Source organism: Somniosus microcephalus, chromosome 10, assembly GCF_052327205.1.
Source record: "Somniosus microcephalus isolate GS21.2 chromosome 10, FLI_Smic_1.0, whole genome shotgun sequence".
Classification (NCBI taxonomy): domain Eukaryota; kingdom Metazoa; phylum Chordata; class Chondrichthyes; order Squaliformes; family Somniosidae; genus Somniosus; species Somniosus microcephalus.
The window spans coordinates 174,773,601-174,796,236 of NC_140996.1; the positions used below are offsets into that span (position 1 = coordinate 174,773,601).

Consider the following 22,636-nt stretch of genomic DNA (forward strand, 5'->3'; position numbering starts at 1 on the left):
GTTGCCTAGTTTTTACTTTTTGTTTCTTGTGCAGATGGTGAGGTTCTAACAAAGCAACAATCCAATCGACTTCATTGTTCTGCTCACAGCTGCACGTGTTAATGAGAGATTCAGTAATTAAATCACAAAGAGCCCAATCCACAGAAGAATCTGGTACCAATTGACTGTTGGTTTGCTGGAACATTTCCCTCTGCACAGTGAGTTAGGATGAGCAAATGGGCCTGCATTGAATCACAGCCAAATCCCTTCTCCAGCTCAGTAACAAGGTGAAAATCTGGCTCCGCTCTAAGTTTCTGTTTGACTTTTTAAAATAAAACTGAGTCTGAACCCATCAAAGCAATTATTTTCTATATTTAGTTACACTCAGGTATCGGCTCAAAATTTGTTACTCACCTTCAACAATAAGAAAATCGAAATAGATATAACTTGCTGTACTCTGAACCTAACTCTGAAAGCCATGATATACTTAAGATACAACATACATGTTGTATCCGTGTGTTAATGGAGACACGGAATGCAGGAGTTGGTTTAACAGGTGTTTACTGAACAAAGTCTGGAGGTGAACTAAAAGATACAAGACGCTATACAGGCTTATATACCCGAGTGGTCACTACCGGTATTACAGTACACAGGGGCTCTTAAAGGTACATACACTACAATACATATATAGGTTTTACACTTGTTGCATATTAAAGGATGATGGAGTCTTCCGTCAAATTGACGGCTAAGCCTCAGTTATTGTGGGTGCGCTGATAGAAGAAGTGCTGATCCTGAATGCATGTATATAGCCACGCATAACGCGTTGAAAGCCAGATGTGGCCAGTAGATGAGTTGCCTTGTGTTCCAGGCGCTTGGCAGCCACAACTCACACCCTCTCAGCCTCAGATTCATTCAAACTGACCCGGCAGACTTGCTGCCATCGTGGTCTGTTGGTGGCCAGGTGTTGGGGTTAATATTTCAAGATTTCAAGGTGGCCTTTTGCGTGCCTTTATAGTGTTTCATCTGGCCACTTCTGTTACGATATCTGGACTGCAGCTCGCCGTAGAAGACAGCTTTGGAAATTCTATCATCAGGCTTGCAAATGACATTAAAGGTTACATTTTGCAACACTGCACTCCCAGCACAAAGCCTTACTTGATGAGAGCATTGATTCGAAAATTGGGCCTGGAGGTCATTGTGCCCGATGCCCAATTTTTCGGTAATTAAGTTACTAAAAAATCAGGAGGACCTGACTTCCCTGCCAAATTCTCCAACCTCTGCTGTGAGCGGAGCCTCACAATATTGACCTTTGTATGAAGAATTCTAGTAAATCTAGTCATTCTTAGCTGGGCTTCTGCCCTTCAGACAAATTTGAATGAAAAAATGTTTCTAATGCTCAAACCTAGTCAGTCACCCTGAAAATCTATGGGCTTTTGATCCCAACAAATACATTGGGATTGCGCTCAGCAGGAACCTCCGCCGTTCATCCTGGAAGACTTTCAAGGGTTGGGGGAGGTTCCCTATTTAGCATGTCCCTGATAGGTGCTCACCACTAGGGGCACATCCTGGGTGTCCTCCTGCCTTTGGAGGCTGCAAAATGCAACATACTACACCTCGGGTGGTGGGGTGGGGGTGGCAGTGCCTCCTTCCCTTAGAAAATACAGGCCTAGAAGTTCAGTGGCCTGCGCCACCAGTTTGCGCCCAAAGAGGGCTTTTGCGCCACTGGCCACACCTACCGCGATATTTAGCGGGGCGCTAATGGCGGCGTTAGCCTGTAGCGCTGCGCCGCCACCGATGACGTCATTGGTGTGCGCAGCGCCCCGCTATCGCCCCGCTGGCCATATTTGGTCGCTGCCGCCTCCTCCGCGCCGGCCGCAAACAGCGACCGGTACACAGGGGCCTACCTGTGGCGGTAGTGGGGCGAGTTAAGGTGGAGGTGCGGCTGGCCGCTTTTTCGGCGGCCGCCTGCCCGCACCTCCGTCCCCGGCCTCCTACACCCCCCCCCCGGCGGCATTGCCGGCTGTTTCCAGAGAGCCCAGCACTTCTCCTTGGTGCCGGGCTCATTTGCCGGCACTCGCGAGCGGGGATCGCGCTGTTGCAGGCACCTCCCCCTTAAGAGTGGGAGGAAGGCCTGCAGTACCGCAGGCTGCCGTGCTGCAGCGGGTGGCGCTGCGGCACTTTGCGCGCCAATATTCAGTTTCAGCGCCCCAAGCGGGGCGCCGAAACCCTTGTTTAGCGGCCGGTTTCCACTTGGGGCGCTGAAACTGAATATCCCGATGGCGCAAGTGGCTCCGCGCGCAGCGGTAATTCCGGCGCCCAGGCGAGCTGGGCGCCCCAAACTGAATTTTTAGCCCACAGAGTTGTGCCCCTGGGGACATGTGCCATCACATCTACCACTTAGGGCCCCTTGAATGGTGCAAAAGAAAGAGGAAAAGATGGAGTAAATGACTTATACCATTTCTTATGCCACTCCATATTTTCCTGGAACTTTTGCTCCATTCTGCTGATGCCAAAAACAGTTAGATGGTAATTATCATAGCTCCGTCCTCCATTAAAATCAATAGTGATCAGGATTTTCCTGCAATTAAGCCAGTTTTCACACCGCTGCCACTTAGACTGAAAAATGATGGCGGTGGTGGCCTGGCTGTGGTGTGATTTACTTGAACTGATTCTCTGATTGCATTTAAATGACCTGCTATTGTGTTTTCTGATTGTTGAAAGACAAGTTCTTAATCAATTCAATTTTATTTGCCATATGTAACCAGTACAAGTACAATGGAATGCTTACTCCCCGTAGGGACACGTCAGCTATTCTTACAGCGCCGTGTTCAGAAAGTCAGTTCAATGGCTTCCAGTGGCAGTGGGAGCACGATGTCACTCAGCCGCTCTGTCCTCCTCGTCACCGCGGCCTCATCCTCACTGTTGCTGGCTCCACGTGTGATGGCCTGCTTCTCCCGCTCACGATCCGACCTCTGGCCGCCATGCCCGGCTCCCCTCCTCCCAGTCAGACTGCGAGCTTCCCGCCATGGAGCTGCCGGCCGACGTGCTGCAGCAGGTCGTCGTGGCTGCTGCTGCTGCTGCTCGTTGCACTGCGCTGCCTCCGCCTGACTCGCCGAACACATCGTTGGGATGTGAATGCTCCGGTCACCGCGGCCTCCTCCTCACCGTCGCTGGCTCCACGGTCCGATGGCCCGGGGCCTGCTTCTCCCGCTCACAGTCCGGCATCTGGCCGCCATGCTCGGCTCCCCTCCTCCCAGTCAGAATGCCTTCCCGCCGAGGAGCTGCCGGCCGACGTGCTCCAGCGGGTCATCGTGGCTGCTGCTCGCCGTGCTGCGCTGCCTCCGCCCGACTCACCGAACACTTCCCCGGTAAAGCGGCGCCTCTCCGCCCGGCGGGTTGCTGACAGGCTTCCGCGCTCCCCGTTCCCCCGGGCTGGGGGGGCGGAGTGGGTTTGTTTTCTCTCACCGTCTCCTCAGTCCCAGTCCCCGGGCCGGGAGCCGGCCGCCCAGCGCCACCGCCACCGCACACAGCCCCAACATTCCTCGTATGTGAAGCCATCCCTCTTTCAGTATTGCACCTTCAGTCATAGTGGTACAAAATAATCCATTGCATTGTCATGTCAAAAAAATATTCTTCTAAGTATATTTTAGTTATGTTTTTTAAGCATTTATTGTTGCTAATTTGCTACTTCGTAAGTTTGTTTAGCTAAAAGTTCCCTCAACAATAAAGAAATGCCTAAAAAAGGCAATTCAACTACAGCTTATCAATATGTGTACAAATGTTTAATCTATGGCAGGCAAAACCAAGTATTGGCAGGACAGTTTTAAATGAAGGTATCAGGAATCATCTATGGTGTTGAGTCTGTGTCCCAGTTATGTTTAGGATCAATCACTGGACACAGACAACAAGAATAACTTTTAACAGGTCTTTACTATTCGGAGGTCAGGGCTGAACTGCCCAGCAAATCCTTACACAACACTTATATACCGGTGTGGTCACCACCGGTATTACAGTATACAGCAGCCAAGAGAAAGTAGTACATCTCTTAAAGTAGTTCTCTTAAGGTGGAACAGGTTACATACACCACAATCCTCCCTTTTTAGCTTAACAGTTATATCCCCATTTAACATACATAATAACATATATACAACTTCATGCAAAACAGTTCAAAGATTCAGTTTCTGAGGAGGCCTCCTGATTCGAGTTGGATAACGCCTTTCAGGGGTCTCTGATTCTCGTTGTTGGGGTGACTCATCTAGTTGGTCTCTTATGGATTGGACATCATCATCAGGTACATTCACTTCTGAGGTAGATGCTTCAGGTTCACTAACTTCTTCCACGGTTGTCTCTGCCGTAACCATGGGTTCGACCCTTGTTTTCGATTCTACCAGTTGGTCAGCATGACGCCGTATTACATTTTCACCAACATCTACCGTGTACATCAGGGGTCCTTGTCTGGCCCGAATTGTTCCAGATTGCCATTTCTCGTTTTTATAATCCCGGGCTAACACTGGTTGTCCTATTTCGAAACTCCGAGTGGTCTTGTTATTTATATGCTGGAACTGTTTGTTTTCAACTTCCCTCCGCACATTTGGTTTTAACAAGTCCAACCTGGACCGCAACCTCCTGTTATAGAACATCATGGCAGGACTTTGGTTTGTCACTGCATGGGTGGCGTTTCGATATGCCAGTAGGAATTTGTCCACCTTGTGTTGTAGTGGAATCTGATCTTCGCTCATGGCCTTTATCGCTTTTTTGAACGTTTGTACAAATCTCTCAGCCAACCCGTTTGTAGCCGGATGATATGGGGCAGAGGTATAATGTTTCACCCCATTCTTCTTCATGAATCTCTGGAATTCTTCTGACACGAACTGCGGTCCGTTGTCTGAACATATTTGTTCTGGCAATCCATTTCTTGCAAATATCGTTCTTAACACCGCGATCATCTTTTCCGAGGTAGTGGTAGTCATCTTAATCACTTCTGGCCATTTAGAATGTGCGTCCACCGCAATTAAAAACATGGAGTCCATGAAAGGACCAGCAAAGTCAATATGTACACGTTGCCATGGGGTTGAAGGCCATTCCCATGGATGCAGCGGTGCAATCGGAGGTGCATTTTGCACTTTTTGGCACCCTGAGCAGCTTTTCGTCAGCTCCTCTATCTGTTGGTCGATACCCGGCCACCACACATAAGCCCTAGCAAGGCTTTTCATCTTGACTCCCCCCAGATGACCTTCATGCAGTTCCTTTAGAACTCTCTCTCTTAACTTAGGAGGAATAATCACCCTTGTTCCATACATCAATGTTCCTTGACAGACGGACAGCTGTTCTCGTCTTGCTGAGAATGCCGGTAACAGTGGATCACCATGTGCTGGCCATCCCTTCACTGTCACTTCGTAGACCCTGGTCAATGTCGGGTCATTCCTGGTTTCTCTTTCAATACTTGCATTGGTGACTGGTAAACATTCGATGATGGTCGAGTGAAATAACTCAACAGGGTCAACCGTCGGTGCCTCCTCCTCTGTAGGTAGTGGCAGGCGCGACAGCCCATCAGCATTACCATGCTGCTTTGTACCTTTGAATTCTATCTGATATTGATGTGCCCCTAGGAAAAGGGACCATCTCTGGAGTCTCTGTGCTGTCATCACCGAAACACCCTTCTTAGGGTTAAAAATGGATACCAACGGCTGGTGGTCTGTCAGAAGCGTAAACTTTTGGCCCTGCAGGTAATGATTAAACTTCTTTACTCCCCGCACAAGGCTGAGAGCCTCCCTATCTATCTGAGCATAGTTGCGCTCAGCGGAGGTCAATGATCTGGATGCGAACGCAACTGGCCTCTCCTGGCCATTTGGCAACTTGTGTGAGAGTACTGCCCCAATACCATATGGAGAAGCATCACAAGCCAAACGAATAGGCAGCGTTGGGTTGAAGTGAGCCAACACTTCCTCTGAGGTGATCAATGCCTTGCTTTCGCGAAAGGCCCTCTTACAGTCCTCGCTCCACTTCCATGGTACTCCCTTCTGCAAAAGAGCGTTCAGCGGGTGCAGCACCGTGGATAAATTTGGCAGAAACTTATGGTAATAGTTAATCAACCCTAGAAACGACCTCAATTGGGATACATTATCCGGAGCGGGAGCCTTCACAACAGCTTCGATCTTATCAGGAGACTTATGAAGCCCCTCCTGGTCAATGACATGACCACAGTACGAGATCCGCTTCTGAAAGAATTCACATTTCTGGCGATTAACTCGAAGACCATATTCTTTCAATCTGGTGAGCACCAGTTCCAAGTTTGCAAGGTGTTCCTCGTCATCATCTCCTGTAATCAGAATATCGTCCAGGTAACATTGTGTACCTGGAATTCCCTGTAATACCTGCTCCATGGCCCTCTGCCAAATTGCTGGAGCCGATGCCACTCCAAAAACCAGTCTATTATACCGGTACAAGCCTCTATGCGTGTTGATCGTGAGATACTGGCATGACTCTTCCTCAACTTCCATCTGTAAGTACGCCTGTGCCAGGTCTATCTTGGTGAAGTGTTTCCCGCCAGACAACGAAGCGAAGATATCCTCAATCCGCGGAAGCGGATACTGCACCGTGTGAAGCACTGGATTAACAGTGATCTTGAAATCTCCACAGATGCGAACCTTCCCCGGTTCCCCCGGCTTGTTGCTCGATGAACGCTTCATGATGGGGACAATCGGCGTGGCCCACTCACTCCAGTCTACCTTAGACAGTACTCCTGAACGTTCTAGCCCTTCCAGCTCAGCTTCCACAGCAGGTCGTATTGCATAAGGTACCGGTCTGGCTTTGAAAAATTTCGGGTTTGCATGTTCTTCAACCTTGATGTTTGCCGTAATTCCTCTCAGTGTTCCCAGTCCCTGTTGGAACACCTCTTTAGCATCGTCCAATATTCTGGACAATCGTTTAGGTTTGACATCTTTTGTACCGGAATCTACCGTTAGTGCTTTTAAGGAATGCCAGTCCATATTTATTTTCCTAATCCACTCCCGTCCCAGTAGTGGTGGACCTCCCTCAGGTAGCACATATAAGTCCATTCCTCGGCTTTCTTTGCCCTTGTGGACCACCTTTACCTCTATCTTCCCGATGGGGTATACTCTTTGCCCCGTGTATGTTTTCAATACAATCTCCGTATCCCGTAGGGGAATATGTGGGAATAACCTTTTGTAATCTTTCTTATTCATGACCGTCAATGCCGATCCAGTGTCCAACTCCATCTTCACTTGGACTCCTGTTATCTGAAGTGTGACCCAAATTGTTTGGAGGTCTGCTTCCTTACCAACATTGTGTACTCTTAGACTACCCAGTTCATTACTGCTGGAGTCTGAATCTGACTTCTGTTCGTTCGAACTGTTCTCTGTCACCTTTTGTACCTTTCTGTACTTTTCCTGCGGTGACTTTTTGTTGCTGGTCTTCTTTCCTGACCGGCATACTTTAGCTATGTGACCAAGCCTGCCACATTTTCTGCATTCCAGATTTTTGAACCAGCACTGGTTTTGATCGTGCGTTGTCTTTCCACAACGATAAAATTTTACTGTACTCAAGACCATTTGATTGGTGCAGAGTTCCGGTGACCGTAGCTGCATTTCCGCAGTGCCTCTCGCTGCGGCTTCTTGCGATGCTGCAATAGTGACAGCTTTATCAAGCGTAAGATCATTCTCCTCAAGCAGTCGCTTTTGTGTTCCTTCTTTTAACAATCCACACACAAATTTATCTCCAGCGCATCTGCTAGTCCTGTTCCAAACTGACAGTACTTCGATAGCTTACGTAGTTCAATTAAAAATTCAGCGTTGCTTTCGTCTTTCAACTGCGTTCTTCTGTAAAATTTAAATCGTTCCGCTATCATCAGCGGCGTGGGGTTTAAATGATTTTTCAGGACAGTAACAATATTTGCGAAAGTCTGATCCGCCGGTTTATTTGGTGATAGAAGGTGCTTCAATAGCCCGTATGTCTTCGCACCCATTGAGCTTAATAAGGTTAGTGCTTTCTCATCATCTGGTACCTTATTTGCTTTACAATAAACTTCCATGCGTTCTACATACGTGGTCCAATCTTCGATATCACTATCAAAGGTATTAATGCTCCCATGTTTAGGCATCCTTGCAAGTTTTTAAATTTTTCTTTTTCTCAAAATGGCGGCTTCCCGCGCTTGTCTTCTTTCCCCGCCTACTAAAATGGCGGCTTCCCGCGCTTGGCGGTCTTTCCCATGCTCGTCTTCTTCCCCCGCCGACTACAATGGCGGATTCCCGCGTTTGCCTTCTTCCCCCGCTGGCTGCAATGGCGATTGCCTTGCTGCTGCCGTTCTCGCCTCCCCAGCGGTTCTCACTCCCCGACGCTGCTTTGCCTCGCAGCCCCGCTTGCAGCCCGGTCCTTTACACCGGCTGCGTTTGAATTCTCCGCGGCTCTCGTGCCTTAAGCTTCTCAACTCCCCGACGCTGCTTTGCCTCGCAGCCCCGCTTGCAGCCCGGTCCTGTACACCGGCTGCGTTTGAGTTCTCCGCGGCTCTCGAGCCTTAAGCTGCCCCAGTCGCTGCGCCTCTCGGCCTCGATTGCAGCCCGGCCCTTTCTACCGGCCGTGGTCAAGCTCTCCGCCCTTATTCCTCCATTTTCTCTCCCCTACTCCACAGTCAACACGGCCAACTTTCTGCTCGTGTCGCTGATCGGCTTACCCACCACCGTGGTAGAAGGGATGATCACTGCCTGTCGCTGATGGAGGGCTTCGTGGTCAGAATTCTTTTTCTTTTTAACCCGGGTTCTCGATGCCTCCCGTGCGATGGTGCTCAGCAGGATGATGAGGGCGGATGCCTCTCCTCGACGCCCGTTTTGAGGACGAAGCTGCCTTGGATGTAAAATTGACGCAGGGTAAGATCGGACTCGTCGCCACTGTTGAGTCTGTGTGTCCCAGTTATGTTTAGGATCAATCACTGGACACAGACAACAAGAATAACTTTTAACAGGTCTTTACTATTCGGAGGTCAGGGCTGAACTGCCCAGCAAATCCTTACACAACACTTATATACCGGTGTGGTCACCACCGGTATTACAGTATACAGCAGCCAAGAGAAAGTAGTACATCTCTTAAAGTAGTTCTCTTAAGGTGGAACAGGTTACATACACCAGATATGGAGTGATCGAAAGTACAGTGGCCAGTGGCTGTGCTACTTCTGATTTGCTGCTGCGCTCGCTGCAGTGTATTCTGATTAGAAATGCAGGAAAATACAGAGTAAATTATCAACGGCATGAGCGGTGCGCTAGATGGGGAAATTTAGAGTGTACATCGCCAATCCTGGTTGTTGAGAGAAAATCTGGGCCAAGCTATTAAGGTTCATACTGAATAATGGTCGCCTGGAAATGAAAAGGTATCCAGGGCCTTGTACCCTAGTAATGAAACAATCGCTGGAACTTTCAACTTCAGGGAAATGGGTGGAGGATAGGGCGATATCGGATCAGCCACCCATTATACGCCTCACCCTATTTTCCGTTCCATTGACGTTCCCGCCGAAGTTGAAAGTTTCGCTCGTGTACTGTAAGGGAGGGAAGAAGATTAGCAAGAAACCTAAAATAAACTGCATTATTTTAAAAATTCACCAGGAGACCAAAAATGAAGTACTGGGTATTTAATTATCTTAAATCTCATTAATGACGATTTTTAACATCAATTTTATTTATATGAGAGGGTAGTATCAGAAAGAATAGTGGCACTCGGCAACAGGATTGTAATCGAGGAAGTGTGTCAGAAAATACTAGTCTTGGCTGATTAGAATCAGTTGCTTTTCTAGTTAGGTTGGCAGCTTTCCTGCAATAAACCATAGGGAGCATGGAGCCACAATGGAGGTGAACATATCTGGAGTTTAATGCATCTTAGAGACACAAAGTCCGACAATGAAGTTGTTTAATAGGTTGGAATAATTCAGTTGCAGGAGTGAAGAGATTTAATCATGTTTGTCAAATCATATGTGCTGAGCACAGTAAACCATTATTCCCTTGTGGAGATTCAGAACTATAAAGAGACCTCACTCAGAGACCTGCCTTCATTCGATTAAGTTCTCAGGCAGCGTATCTTGTTGTGAAAATAGCAGAGGGAAAAAGAATGTGCAGCTTTTGGGGATGGGAGGTCTGCTGGGACTCACCTGGCTTGTGTGTAATTCTAGGGCTTGCAGAATTGCCCAGCTTCCTGACACTTAATTTGCTTCTGCATCAGAAAGCATTGAAACAGATGTTGCCTGCTGTTGGTGTTGATAAATAGACCATGTCAACAAAATTTTAATCTCCCAGCTCAACTCACAGCTTTTATTAATGGTGTGCCCTGGGAATTCTATGCCTGATGCATTATGCATTATGGGTGCTCTTTTCTTTTTGCGAGTCACCTGCAATTGATTTCTCCTTTAGTAAGAAATTAGTTTGCCAATCTCCTGAAACTGATGGATCTGTCTGTGTGATGACCTTTCATATAGAACAGGACCTGGGTGACATACACCATTTTGCATCTTGTGGATCTTACTTTAACCCTCGGTGTATCCATTTTACAATACTTCCACGGGTTTGTCAAAAATCAAATCTTTTTGTTTGGTTATGGGACGTTACTAATTTCCCTTCTCTCCCTTTCCCAGCAGATGGTACGGGAACAATACCTGACAACACAAGGCAATAGCCTACAGAGGCCAGAGAACCAATATGTCTACAAGATTGGGATCTATGGCTGGAGGAAGCGCTGCCTTTATTTATTTGTGCTGCTGCTTCTCATCATCCTGGTTGTGAATTTTGCGTTAACGATCTGGATTCTCAAAGTGATGTGGTTTTCTACAGTAAGTGCTATCTATGTTCACTAGCATTCATTTGATTTTTTTAACACGCTTATTGAAAATGCTTTGTAATGCAGCTCTCCAGAGATTTTTAATCTTTCCCTCTTCACATTCTTTTTCCCTCACCCTTCTCATTCTTCACAGTTGTATCTGCATCTCCATCTCCTTCTGTCTTCCACTCTTTGCCTCTGTATTTTCTAATTCTTTTTCATTCTGTGAGATTTGATTGTACTTGATGGCTTCTCATTTTTACAACTGTTTTGATTAATAAACTGCCCGACTGGAGTACTGGATGACTGCAAATATCAGCTGCTCAAATCACAAGCGCATCCCTTTGAGTACTGGCATTTGCTGCAGCTTCAAACACATCAATAGCGTATTTATGCACCAAAGAAAAAATATGCAATATATGTGACTATAATATGATATGCAGAACATAGGTGATAATAGATTAAAATGGCTAAAGATTAAGAAGGATATTATTGGCTGTTCAAGGTTATTCTCCTAACTGTAAGATAACAAGTGGTGTAATGTAAAAGTGTTCTTAAGTGTCGTTCAGAAGTTCTTCTAGATGGCTTATGTACATGACACAATAGATAATAAATGAATCAGCAGAATTGTTATTCCAGCAGTACTGCACTTCACTTTGCCAAATCCTTGACCCAATCAAAGATTGACAATAACAAGGGCTGGACTCCTCCTAAGCACCTAATGTGTTCTTCATTTTGAAATACTGGGGCTATAAACTGGGCGGGTGGGCAGTCAAAATGCCCCGGGTCACTTACCCGCCCTGGAGCTGCCGTGAGCTGACCAGTTGCTATTTTTAGCGCAGCCGGCAAGAATACCCGCCCAAAGCTACCGGGGCCCTTCTTAGCATAAGCATGTCGGGTCCTGATGATTGTAATCATTACTAATAGGCCTGAGCGGTAAACGGCAGCGAGTTTCTCACTAGGTCTACCTTGTGAAGAACTGGATCAGGGTCAGAAGATGCCACGACAGGCAAGTTTCATTTCCTTGGGGCCCACACAGAGTTGCAGTGCTCTTCCAGGTCCCACAAGGAAATCTCAGGCCTTCCTTGCCGTGATCGTGCCCCACCCCATTACGGAGTCTCCCACGAGACGGTGCAGCAGCCGTTCCCGTGGACTTACTTGCTCTTGGTGGGCAGCCTCCTGGCAGCATGGATTTGCACCACTTCCTGATGACCTTCCGCCCCGAATGGGTGGAAATTCAGCCCCCAAAGTCTATAAGCAGAGGAAACACCTAGCTTAATGCCAATTTTTTCTTGCAAGTTATGGGTTCAAATTTCTAGATGAACAGCAGTGTCCAAGAAATAGTACCAAGTTGAGTAAAAAAAAAATTTTGACTGAGCAGAATTGAAATAAACAAGTTTTAGGACTGGACAGGAACTATTAGACCTGACATTACAATTAATCTTATTGTGGTATGTTATTTAGCTCAGCAAGTATTATATAAAACAGATGCTCTTTTCAAGTAGCTGTTACGGCCTTGCTCAGCTTACTTTCTCTTCATATAGAGGTGATACTTAGAGCCCTTGATCCCTGAAAGCACTTAATAAAGCACCAGTTTCTGTATTTGACAACTGCTTGGTATGCATCCAAATAGCCTTTGTTGGTAATTTTGAAAGCAATCTCAGCTGCAAAGTGTGCCTGTATTAACAGTATCGCAAAGGAAGATCTCAGAATCCATTCCATCTAGCAAGCTGATAATATTTATTGTTGCAAAGTCAGATCTCAGCCAAGTAGCTGAACGCTAGCATTGATTCACAGCCTTATTGTTTCTCTTCACATGAGCTATCTGGTCTAATCCTACTTTCTGCTTACTCCCCACATCCTTTAATATTCTTTTTCAAGCCTACTATTTAATACCTTTTAAAGAATTTGTCGACTCTGCTTCACGAAGGTCGTGATAGGGAATTCCACATTTTAATCAAACTAGTGTGATTTTTTTTTCTGTCCTCCCCTTTTTGCCATCGCAACATCTGCCCAATGCTGTCAGCAAGTGGTCCGTGGCTTTGCAGGTCGGGTCTTATTAATTTTAATTGGTGAGCTGCCTATCAGTGCTGATAGGCAGCTCACCAGTTTGGGAGGGCAGGAAATCAAGCAGGTCAGCCATACAGCATGGGCCTGCAGCACCATATTAAAGGGGAAGGCTGAGATGATATGTGGGGGGGAGTGGGGGTGACAGAGAATTATTGATGGCGGGCAAGGATTGTCAGCAAAGAGCAGGGAGAGCAAGTCTGCTCATCCTGAAGCCTAGGAAGTGCCATGTAGAGCTATTTTTCTTCTTGCCAGACCTGATTCCAGCAAATTCTTTAAGGGATTCTGGTTCTGGCCATTTCCCACTCTGTATACCAGGATGACATTTACATGGCATGGCATAATAAGGCTCCCTCTCTGCCTTGCCTCTGGTGGAGCGCTTGTGACCCAAATTAAAGTCCACTCAAAAATCACAGCAGGTAGGCCTCAAGCAGGAAGCTGGCAGGAAGTCAATTCTTGCAATCTTGGTCTTGCTTCCCCCCCTTTATGACTGAAATATGGGGTGATAGAGAGACTAAAATTAGGGAATATTTATGTTATTGTAACCCTTCATAATGTTGTAAACGTCTGCCAGGTCACCCCTTAATCTCCCCAGCACCAATAAAAAAATAACTCTGACCGCCCCCCCTTATCCCTGGTAACATCTCAGTAAATCTGCACCGCACCTGTTTCATTGCTTTTATATCCTTTCTATAATGAGCTGCCATGAAGCTGCATACAATACTCTAACTGCGAACTAACTACTTCTTTGTAGGAATTCAACATTACCTCCTTGCTTTTCTATTCTATGCCTCTAAGTACAAATGTAAGAATGATTCCATTTGCCTTTTTTGTGGCAAAAGGCCAATTTATATCGCCATCTTTAATGCCCCATGTATCCGCACATTTAGGTCCTTCAGCTTCTCTACTCTATTTCAAATTTTTCCATTTATGGTGTATATCTTGTCCCTATTTTTACTTCCAAAATGTGTTACTTTACATTCCGTGCATTATTTTTATAATTTGTTAAGAGGGATTGACTATGGTATTAGAAAATCCATCTCTAGTCTATAGAGAACAAATATATTTAGTTACAATATTCAGTTCCTTGACTTCATAATCATACTTTATCTACATTGGGGGACACAAATGGCAAAGGTGGTTAGAAAACATATAGAAGTGAATCCTTGAGAAAGCTTGATGCTACTTGTAACTGTTAGCAACTTCAATTTTGTGCAAAGCATATAGCCTCCCAATGGTGGAATTTGTTAACCTAATTTGGCATTGTGCAAGGAAAATCATTGCTCCTGAAGTCATTATAGTCCAAAGCCAAGTAGATCAGTATACTTCATGAGGAGGATATTGTCTCTGCCAGATAATTGTAACTGTGCTATCCATCTTGTACACAATTATGACTGGACTATATTACAGTAGGATTTGCTAGAACTTAAGCCAGAATTTCATGCTTATGCCTGGAACACAAGAGCTGTGAAGCTGCACTTCAAAAGTCCCACTCCAGACACTTGAGCACATAATCGAGGCTGACACCCCAGTGCAGTACTGAGGGAGTGCAGCGTTGTTGCAGGTGCCATCTTTCGGATGATATGTGAAACCGAGGCCCCGTCTGCCCTCTCAGGTGGATGTAAAAGATCCCATGGCACGATTTCAAAGAAGAGCAGGGGAGTATTCTGGCCAACATTTATCCCTCAATCAACATCACTAAAACAGATTATCTGGCCATTATCTCATTGCTGTATGTGGGAGTTTGCTGTGCACAAATTGGCTACTGCATTTCCCTACATTACAACAATAAAATTCTGGGCTGCGCAGGAGGCCAGAATTTTCTGCTTTGTGCATGTGTGAGTCAGGCCACAGGATTTCCTGCCCTGACCTTTATTTAATTGTTTTTCTTAGTGCAGCTGTCTGATGTTTTCACAGACACCCGCCTCTAGGCTCCCACTCCTCCTTTACTTGGAAACTCCCTGCTGTTCATCTTGCATGGTTTTATCCCATTGATGGGCTGCATCCTCTGGCTGACTCAGCCCCCTTTGAGCAGCATTCCAAGAGACAACTCCACAACTGAAGGAAGTCACCAGTACTGAGCAGGGAAGAGGTGCACTGTCCAGCAGTGGGTCAGGCCTTACTGCTGACCGCAAGCCTCTGAGCTTAGTGAAATACTGCTGCAGCTGGTGTTCTCATTCGCCCCTGAGCTCAAATGCTGCAGCAGTAATCTTTGTAATTGAGCTTCAAAAGTAAGGCTACGCACAGAGTTTAATATGTGATTATTTTTCATCTGTTGTCCAAAGGCCTCTGAAGCAGCTGAAAGGTCTGCTTTTCTCCCGATACTGGATCTAAAGCAGACCCCATAACAAAATATGGGAACATAGGAGCATAGGGGGGAATTTTAACATGGGAGAGCGGGTGGGATTGGGTGAGGGTGGGGGATTAAATGGGCACAAATTGGAAGCGTGTCGGGAAGCTGGCTCCAACCAGCCGACATCCGACATTTGCTCAGGTGGGACAAGGGGCGGGCAGCCAACCCGCTCTCAGCAGGCGGGATGGCATTTTAAATATGTTAATAATGTTGGACACCTCGGATTTAACCTGTTTGCTGGTCTAACTGTGGCCAGCCGGGTTTCCCGGGCCTCAGGAAACCTGACAGCTGCAGTGAGGTGAGGCCAGCCTCGAGGAGCATGAGTGCTTCCACCTGGCACCCCCCAAGCTCCCCCACCATCAGACCCCCCCATACAAACCCCACGCCTGGGATCGGACCCCACCCCCCACCCCTCGGATCAGGGATTGGACACCCCCCTCCCGGGATCGGACCCCCCGCATCGGAACTCCCCCGTGATCAGGGATCGGATCCCACTCCTGGGGTCGGGGATCGGATCCCACTCCCGGGGTCAGGGATCGGACCCCACTCCCGTGGTCAGGGATCGGACCCCCCTCCCGTGGTCAAGGATCGGACCCCTCTCCCGTGGTCAGGGATCGGACCCCCCTCCCGGGGTCAGGGATCGGACCCCTCTCTCGTGGTCAGGGATCGGACCCCCCTCCGTGGTCAAGGACCGGACCCCACTCCCATGGTCAGGAATCGGACCCCCCTCCCGTGGTCAGGGACTGGACCCCACTCCCGTGGTCAGGGATCGGACCCCACTCCCAGGGTCGGGTATCGGACCCCCTGCCCGGGGTTGGAGATCAGACTTGCCTGGCCCTGCGACCTCTTGTACAGCGTTCCGCGCCCGACTGGAAGCCAAGCCTGTCAATCAGGCTGATTTCCGGGCGGGGAACCTGTCAGTGATGCAAGATGCCGATGTGGAGTTAAAACTCCCCAGCATGTGGGGAATCCCAGACTTCCAGGTTTCCCACGCACCACTGGGCACCCCTGCTTTCAGCGTGTTAAAATGTTAAAATTGCCCCCAAAGTAACTGGAGTAGGCCATTCAGCCCCTCGAGCCTGTTCCGCCATTCAATTAAATCATGGCTGATCTGTATCTTAACTCCATCTACCCGCCTTGGTTCTGTAAACCTTGCCTAACAAAAGCCTATCAATCTCAGTTTTGAAATTTTCGATTGACCCAGCCTCAACAGCTTTTTATGGAGAGAGTTCCAGATTTCCACTACCCTTTGTGTGAAGAACTGCTTCCTGACATCACCCCTGAATGGCCTAGCACTAATTTCAAGGTTATGCCCCCTTGTTCTGGACCCCCCCACCAGAGGAAATAGTTTTTCTCTACTTACCCGATCAACTTCTTGAATCATCTTAAACACCTCAATTAGATTATCTCTTAATCTTCTATACTCAAGGGAATACGCCTAGTCTATGCAACCTCTCCTCATAATTTAACCCTTTTGGCCTCAGTATCATCTGGCGAATCTGTGCTGCAATCTGCCAAGACGACTATATCCTTCCTGAGGTACGGTGCCCAAAAATGAACACAGTACTCCAGATGGGATCTAACCAGAGCTTTATATAACTTCCCCCCCACCTTGGTATTCCAGCCCTCTTGATATAAAGGCCAACTTTCCATTAGCCTTTTTAATTATTTTTTGTACCTGTCCACTAGCTTTTAGTGATTTGTGTGCTTGGATGCCTAAATCTCTCTGCTCCTCCAGGGGAAGGGTCCGTGTGCAGGAATTAATTTTTATGCCTGAAAAATTTACAAATAAAGGAGAAAATGCCGGAAGCACTCAGCAGGTCAGGCAGCATCTGTGGAGAGAGGAATAGTTAACATTTCAGGCCAATGAGCTGTTATCAGAACTGGAAGAAGTTAGAGATTGAACAGCTTTTAAGCAAGTGCAGAGCCAGGGGAAAATGGGCAGGAGTAGGAAAGAACAAAAGGGAAGGTCTGTGATAAGGTGGCAGGCAGGACAAAAGGAATGATGGTGCAAGGGGCGGGGGCGGGGCGGGGTGGGGCGGGGGGATAATAGGACAAGTAAAGAAACAAAAGATCTCGAGAAGGTTTAAATGGTTGCAACAGAACCAGTACCAGCACCTGCCAGCCGAGATAATGGGAACGGTGGTTAAAGTTCAAAGTTAGGCCCAGGGCAATGTTGGATGCCAGGAACACACTGGTGTACCTTGCCCCCAGCATTGCTGAGGCACAAATGGTGGGAAATACTTTGTATGACACTCTACCATTATTTGCATCCCATTAAGGGCTGTGACCCATATTTGGGTGGACGTCACTTCTGACAGGAGTGGGGTTGTTTAACAAAGTGCCGTGAAATAGCTCCCCATTCAGTTTTCCTCCTCGCCTGCACAGGTTATGGGCTTCAAAAAAAGGCCAGCAAATAACAATTGGATTCTTTATACCAAGTTTATTTGTTAATGTATCTTTTTGAACATAGTTTTGATGAATTTTGACCAAATTATTATTTTCGTGGAGATAGAACATGTTCAGGAGAAAAGCCCTATAAAGTTGGGAGGGGGTGGAGAGAGACCCTGTTCAATGCTATGGCTGGGGGGGAAAAGGAGGGAGAGAAAGTGTGTTGCGATGGAAAGGAGGAATATCTTTCTGCTGGTGGTGGGTGTTGGGGCTTAGCTGGTCCATGTTAAAAAAACATCATGTTCTCTGACTCACCATGAGCAATGCCACAAGAGATCCACTAATGTGCAGAAGTGGCCAGAATTGTTTCAGTTGTCGTGCAGTTTGCAGCTGGCAAACGCAGATGCTAGCTGCTCACATGGTGTTCCTAACATTAGTCATACACTGCAGATTTAAATGCTGCCGTTGTCCTATGGGTAAAACACCAAACCAATCATGGATGTTAAAGTCTTAATAATTATAATATTTCCCAGTAAATGTCCTTCACATTACTGTTGCTTAGTTAAAAGTCATATGAACACATATTTGAAGGGTGAAGAGCAGTGAAGAAATATGTGTATGCAGTGCAATACAGAGTCACTCTAGACGATGTAAATTATGGAAAACAATCGTAGTCAATAAACAACAAGATCGCAGAAGTAGAAGTAACAATCACTATTTATTTGTACTAGCTCATTGAATTGACACCTCATCCGCTACTCGGAATTATCTAAAGTAAGCTACGGCGGAGCTCTGCTTTAGGTGCCCTTTGGTACTCTACTGAATAATTTTACTTACTGAGAATTTATTGGCACCAGAGAAAAGATCAACTTTTAAATTGACACCACTCCTACCTATTCATCCCTTGCACTTTGACGTGGCGAAGAACTTTTTTTGGTACAGCCTATCTCTACCTATGGGCTGCATTGCCGCTTAAAGTGCTCCTGCACTGGCATGTGCAGTCTTGTGGTCTCACCTTCTAATTTCAGTTGTTATTCATGCCCCCAGTACCAGGATGAACCTTTTAATTTAATTTAATTCTTGGGCTCCTTTCCTTTCCACTTTTGCTTAATTGTGACGTTATTATTCTGATTTATTTTGGTTATGCTAAAGTGTGGCAACCAATGCATGACCTCCCATAATATTGTATGACTTAGAGTGTGCAAGATTATGAAGCAGCACCTGCTAATGGTCTTTTTATCATGGCTTTCTGACATTTTCCCATGTGGTGCAGAGATGCTACTTGGCAGTCAGAACTGGTAAGGCACGTCAAAAGCTAATGAAAGCAGCAGTTCTGTAGCCAAGAACAATAATTATCAGTGCTGGGGATGGAACTGGAGTAGGGGAGAGTCACTGAGTGGTGATCTTCTGCTGAAAATGGGAATTCGAGCCACAACTGTAGTTACGCTCAGTGGAGTAATACACCACCCTCAGAAAGAGTAGAAGGGATCTGATTACTTCAAGAGAGGCCAGTAAAACTCATTACCCATCTTGAAGTAAACCAGTCTGTCATTTTTCTTATCTAGTGAGGCTAGGCAGAGCACAATCCACCTCCACACTGCATGACCTGTTATACCATCTGTGCCAAATGATATTGCACTGTGGGAGGCATGTGTCCCTGCATCCAGTCACCCCCTCCTTGTGCATCACAATCCCATTTACTAGGACCGTGTAGCCCCAGAATTGTGAGATTCTTGCCAGGAGTATAAATCAGAGATTTGGATGTGAAGGTCAGCTCACTCAAGTGACGGCATTCCCCACTTTCCGGCCATTAAAAATCAATGGTCAAAATATAGGGAGTGTCACAAGTTTTTTTTTACTTACCTCAGCCACCTTGCCTCTAATTATCACCCCCGAAGTGGCCGGCCGCCTGATGCACGTCTCTTGCAGCTGTCGGTGTTTTCGCCCGGCGCTGCTGCAGGGGGCGGAAGTCAGTTTTGGGTCCAGGGCGATGCGCACGGTGATGATGTCACGATCTCCGGGCGAAGGAAATCGGGGCGCAGTGACGTAGTGCCACCGCAAAACTCCCACCAAGTATGGCGGGAGTCGATGTCAGCGCCGCGCCCGGTCGTAAAGCCATTTGTGCCCTGGGAGGCACAAAGGTACCCAATTTCACCCCCTGAGTGTTAGCATGTTACTTACAGCTGAGGCTGATCTTGTCTTCACCCACCCAATGTCTACATACTAAATAGCAATCAGCATAAACTGAGGGTAACTGTAGCATCCTATTTTTGCCAAACTCCATTGGTTCCCAAAGTCCCAACAAGTTTACTTCAAGATCCTCACTCTCACATTCAAGCCCTGCAATGGGCTCACACCTCTCGTCCTCCATGATCTCTTCCGGCTCTACATTTCACATAGACCCTTTGCTCTTCTGACATTGGTTTACTTCTTATTTTCTGTTCTCTCCAATATTGGCCACTCTTTCAACCATTGTCCCTGTTCTCTGGAATCCCTCCAAAAGCTCCACCACTTAGTCACCTTCATCCTTGCTTTCAAAAGTTTCGTAAATATCATTCTCTTTGACAAGGCTTTTGACCTCCCAATCTTTCTGATTCCTGTTCTTCCTCATTCTTGGTGTCCAGTCTTCCCTTAAAAATACTTTGAAACAAACAGAATGCTATAGAATTAAGAATGAAAGAACTTTCCTTTATATAGCACCCTGCACACCCTCAGCACGTCACAAAGTTCCCCCCTAAAGCCTATTAATTACTTTTAAAGTGCAGTCGCTTTTGATCTGTAGATAAGCTCAGCAGCTAATTTATGCAAGACAAGGTCCTGCAGTCAGCAAATGGCATAACTGATTAGTTAATCTGTTTTTAGTGATGCTGGTTGACAACTGAAATCTTTTACATCAACCTTAGTGTGGTGATTATTCTTGTTTTATAAGAAGCATTGTAATTGGTTGCCTGTTTTCCTGCCTTGAGATATATGCTGTAAACTTATTGGTTAGTTGATTCCATGTGACCTGTGGTGGCCATCTTAAATTCAGTTTTCTACAGTTTGGTTGAGACTGGGTGCTCAACATGTACTGCTGGTTTTTTAAGGTTAATAAAGCCTAGCTTTTGAAAGGCAATCTACTCTTTATTTCAATTTATTAACCTTTTGCTATAATGGAACGATATCTTCGACCGGAATGATTTAATGCTGACCCTAATTCAGCAGGAGTGGATGATCAATGGAAACATTGGTATCGTACATTTAAAAACTTTTTGGGTGTGTTGGATCAGCAATCTCTAAATAAGTTGGATATACTAATCAACTACATTGCTCCGGATGTGTATAAGTATATTTTGGACTGCGAAACTTATGAATTGGCTATTGCTACGTTGGAAAAAAAATTTGTTAAACCCAAAAATGAGGTATTTGCACGTCACCTTTTATCTGCCCGTAGGCAGCAGGCGGGAGAATCCTTGGATGCTTATTTACAAGCACTCCGGTGCCTTGGTGCTAACTGTAATTATAAGGCCGTGTCTGCAGAAGAACATAGGGAAGAGTCGGTACGGGATGCATTTATTAATGGATTACTGTCTAGATCAATTCGTCAGCGGTTATTAGAAAATAAGATCTTGGATCTTAAGAGTGCTTTTGAGCAAGCCTCTACATTGGATTTGGCTCAGAGAAGTTCGGATTCTTATGCTCTTTTTGATCGGCCTGCGACCGTGGTTTCGGCAGTTCCGGATGAAAGGGAATTACGTGGATTTAATAGGAGTGGTTTGCCAGATTCCGAAACAGTTTCTACTTCGGCAGCTGTTGCCTCTAGGATTCAGAAGTGTTATTTTTGCGGGAACGCCCGGCACCCCCGTCTGAAGTGCCCTGCCTGGGAGGCTGTGTGTAGTAAATGCGGCAAGGGAGGTCATTACGCACGTGTTTGCAAATTGGTTGCCTCCTCTGCGACCATTCAGCCTTTAGATAGGGCGTTTATTGCATCAGTTTCTGCCGCCTTTTCCCATGGCCTAAACAAAGCTATAGTTATGGCCCAAGTTAATGGGTTAGAAGTGAAGGCCCTTATAGATACGGGCAGTACTGAGAGCTTTATAAGTCTTCAGTTTGTGAGGGAGAAGCGTTTGAAAATTTCACCTGTTTCCTATCAGGTGTGTATGGCTCAGACGACTCTCACCTCACAAGTAGCTGGTTGTTGCCTTGTGAAATTAATTCTCCTAGGTAATACGTATACTGATATATGCCTATCCGTTCTGCCTAATCTCTGTGCGGACATTTTGATTGGTCATGATGTGCTTCAATTACATGAGTCCCTCAGTCTTTCTTTCGGAGGAACCAAGCCACCTTTGTCTATTTGTGGATTAACTTCTTTATTCATTTCTCCATTATCACTTTTTTCCAATTTGATGCCGGATTGTAAGCCAATTGCTACCAAGTCAAGAAGGTATAGCAGTCAGGGTAAAGAATTTATTAATTCTGAAGTTCAACGTCTTTTATCGGAAGGAATCATTGAACCTAGTTTTTCGCCCTGGCGGGCACAGGTAGTTGTCACCACTAATGAGAGACATAAGAAGCGAATGGTGATAGACTACTCTCAAACTATTAACAGGTATACTCAATTAGATGCATACCCCCTGCCTAAGATTGATGAGCTTATCAATAAAGTATCTCAATATAAGGTTTTTAGCACTATTGATCTAAAGAGTGCTTATCATCAGATTCCTATCGCTAAGAGGGACAAACCATATACGGCCTTTGAAGCTGGCGGAAAGCTGTACCAGTTTTGCCGAGTACCATTCGGTGTTACTAACGGTGTCGCCTGTTTTCAACCGGCAATGGATGCTTTTATAAGTGATAATTCTCTCTCTGACACCTTTTCATATTTAGATGACATCACAGTGTGTGGCAAATCAAGGGTGGAGCACGATTTTAATCTAGAAAGATTCCTCCAGGTTGCGGAAAAAGTTGGCTTAACTTTCAATAAAGAGAAGTGTATCTTTTCGACCACCGAGGTAAATTTACTGGGGTATATTATCTCGGGAAACAAGATTA

The 22,636-nt window shown here is 46.2% G+C and overlaps 1 protein-coding gene across 7 annotated transcripts in view; it reads left to right on the plus strand.

The window, feature by feature from the left end:
- sgcg (sarcoglycan, gamma) overlaps positions 1-22,636 on the plus strand; it is a 1,055,765-nt gene that overhangs the window by 457,117 nt on the left and 576,012 nt on the right. For 5 of the 7 annotated variants that reach the window (XM_085999193.1, XM_085999190.1, XM_085999186.1 and 2 more), the window contains one exon: positions 10,613-10,804. In XM_085999193.1, coding sequence (XP_085855319.1) covers positions 10,613-10,804 — 192 coding nt within the window. Of the gene's footprint in view, positions 1-10,609; positions 10,805-22,636 lie in introns of all 7 variants that reach the window. The other 2 variants (XM_085999188.1, XM_085999189.1) reach the window with 1 other exon arrangement.